This window comes from Genypterus blacodes, unplaced genomic scaffold, assembly GCF_046128005.1.
Source record: "Genypterus blacodes isolate CSIRO-AG114 ecotype Tasmania unplaced genomic scaffold, CSIRO-AGI_Gbla_v1 ptg000216l_1, whole genome shotgun sequence".
Classification (NCBI taxonomy): domain Eukaryota; kingdom Metazoa; phylum Chordata; class Actinopteri; order Ophidiiformes; family Ophidiidae; genus Genypterus; species Genypterus blacodes.
Window position 1 is genome coordinate 976,315 of NW_027467015.1, and position 2,607 is coordinate 978,921.

General features: G+C 50.3%; 1 protein-coding gene across 1 annotated transcript; it reads right to left on the minus strand.

Moving 5' to 3' along the window:
• Positions 1 to 252: 252 nt before the first annotated feature.
• kcnj4 (potassium inwardly rectifying channel subfamily J member 4) lies at positions 253 to 2,109 on the minus strand. Its single transcript, XM_076170338.1, has 2 exons — positions 2,018 to 2,109; positions 253 to 1,894 (listed from the first exon to the last, which is right to left on the minus strand). Exons 1-2 carry the CDS (start codon positions 2,107 to 2,109, stop codon positions 253 to 255), a joined length of 1,734 nt encoding a protein of 577 aa, XP_076026453.1.
• Positions 2,110 to 2,607: the final 498 nt, after the last annotated feature.

Consider the following 2,607-nt stretch of genomic DNA (forward strand, 5'->3'; position numbering starts at 1 on the left):
AAAGAAGACAGCAGGAATGTTTCACGATACCTTTTGATGTTAGAGATTTTAGAAATATCAGGTGACCATAACGCTGACTGCTGATGCAATGTACAACAACAAATCACTTGAAACCAAAACCAATTATGGGCTAAAAGCTGGGTGCAGTTTGCTAGAGTTGCACAAAAAATCCAAACTTTGGTTGGATGCACACAACAAAATGGGAAAGAAATGGGCACCTAGTTCATTCCAGCCATTCCCCATTGATTGGCTTTAAACTCCAGACTCTCTGCTGATGTATAAAGGTAGTTGGGGCTGTAGTCTGTCCAGGCTAACCTGATTCTCTGTGTCCAGCGCACACAGCATCTCCACCGCCTGCTCCTCAGCAAATGTCTCCTTGAATCCCAAGTGAATGTCGTCTCTTGCCTTTGCCTCCATATCGTTCCCCGCCTCCTCTTTCATGTCCTCCTCATCTTCATCTTCCCCATAGCACAAGGCTACCTCATTTTCGTAGCAGAATGCGCTGGGTGAATGAGGGGCCAGAAGGTGACGCGCTGCCCGTGGAGCAAATGGTGACGGAGACCTGGAGAACGTTGAGGTGGATGATGAAGACTGCTCACCATGACTTTTCATCTGGTGCAGTTCCATAGCACTGCACTGGGGTGTAGATGACACCTCGTAAGTCTTATGGAAGCGGGAATAGTCCACATGATAGCGGTCACCCTTTTCAAAGACCACAGGCTCAAAGCGGTGGCCCCACATTATCTCCTTGGCCAAGTAGGAGCTACGAGCTTGAGTTGTCATGGCTGTGGCCTCCACCATCCCCTCCAGGATGACCACAATCTCAAAGTCCTCCTTTTGCAGGTCTGCACGGCTCAAGTTATACAGAGGACTGTTGTCATTGATCTCATGGACCACCAACAGTGGTGACACAAGAAACAGTCGGTCCAGGCCATCGTCATAGCCAACGTCAATGTCTGTTTGCTCCAACGGGAGATACTCGCCCTCCGTGGTTATGTGTGGCCGAATGAGTTGGGCACGAACATGCGCCTCTACAATGTGGCTCTTGCGCATGTTCCCCAGGCGCCACATGAGGCACAGTTTGCCATCACGCAGTCCGATGACGGCATGATGGGAGAACAGCAGCGTCTGGGCCCGCTTCTTGGGACGCACCATCTTTGCCATGATGGTGCCGATCATAAAGGAGTCAATAATGCAGCCCACGATGGACTGGACCACCACGGTCACCACTGCGACCGGGCACTCTTCAGTGACACAGCGAAAGCCATATCCAATGGTAGTCTGGGTCTCCACGGAGAAGAGGAACGCTCCAATGAAGCCGTGGACGTGGAGAATGCATGGGCGCCATTCATCTCGTCTTTCTTCCACGATGCCCATAGGAGCTCCTTCTCTTAGTGGGATGCGAAGATCAAAGTCTCCATGGGCCAGGGCTACTCCCCAGAAGACCAAGCCAAACAGCAGCCAGGACAGAAGGAAGGTGGTAGTGAAGATGAGCAGCAGATAGCGCCAGCGTATGTCCACACAAGTGGTGAAGATGTCAGCCAGGTAGCGTCGTTGTTTATCCTCCATGTTATTGAACACCACATTGCACTGTCCGTTCTTTTTCACAAAGCGACTGCGCAGGCGGCCGGTGCCCTGACTCTGGCCCAGATGATGCAGAGGTGAGTTACAGTGAACACCGTGGATAACGGGCTCGCTCTTCACTCTCAGCGACAGTGTGGCCCGACCGTCATCACTTCCTGGACACTCTCGTTCTCCTCCTCCTCCTCCTCCTCCACCTGCACCCCCCATGTGGGCCCCTGCCAGTGCCTGAGGTGTTAGAGGACCGTGACCATTGTGGAGGCCCAGGGTGGAGATCTTCAGGGCATCTTCATCGGAAGAAACGATGCTGTATCTGAAAGAAGAGCAGGAAAAAACTGAGTTCAGGATGATCTGTTTCTGTCGCCCTCTGTTGGGGCGTTTTGTGTTTCAGCAATTACCAAAAAAAATGGAAAATTGGATGGCGAACATGTCTTACCTGTTAACTCGCACCGCTCCCATAGCTCCAGTGATCATCAGGCTGTGTCTGCGTGGGCAGTAATGCAGGTTGGGGCGGGTAGTTCCAACCATTAAAGTGTTGTTGCTGGGCTTTCTAGGCAGTATGAGCTCAGGTCTGTCTTGTAGATGTCAACACTGCCTTCTGATGATTCATTATCTGAGGACAAAGGGAACAAAAGGATCAAACCAAATTTTCACATCTGGAATTCCCCCAGAATGAAGCTAAACAGGGTTAATGGTTATAATTCATCTACACACTTACACAAAGTATCAAAAAACTGCCATTGACAACTTTGGCCTGATCCTTATGCGTAAAGCAGACCAGACAGTTTTTGTGTTACGACAGCTTATTGATCAGGTCCTTGCTAGCTGTTCGCCTCAGGGGCCTAAAGGCCAACCAGGGGTGAAAAGCAAATGAGCATTGCAGAGGACAAAGGTCTAAAAAGAGATGAATCAGTGTTAATTTACTGCTAGAGGAACAATTGATCTGCTGTTTGGCCCCATGACAACTTTTCGGAGGCTTGTACACTTTCACTTGGCTTGTTCTATCAGCCAGCTGGACAGTGCGAG

Excerpts from the sequence above, each read along its gene's own strand:
- kcnj4 (XM_076170338.1), bottom strand. The coding sequence starts at position 2,109 with ATGGTTGGAACTACCCGCCCCAACCTGCATTACTGCCCACGCAGACAC. Across the intron at positions 1,895-2,017 it reads GGAGCGGTGCGAGTTAACAG|ATACAGCATCGTTTCTTCCG; the intron begins GTAAGACATGTT and ends CTCTTCTTTCAG.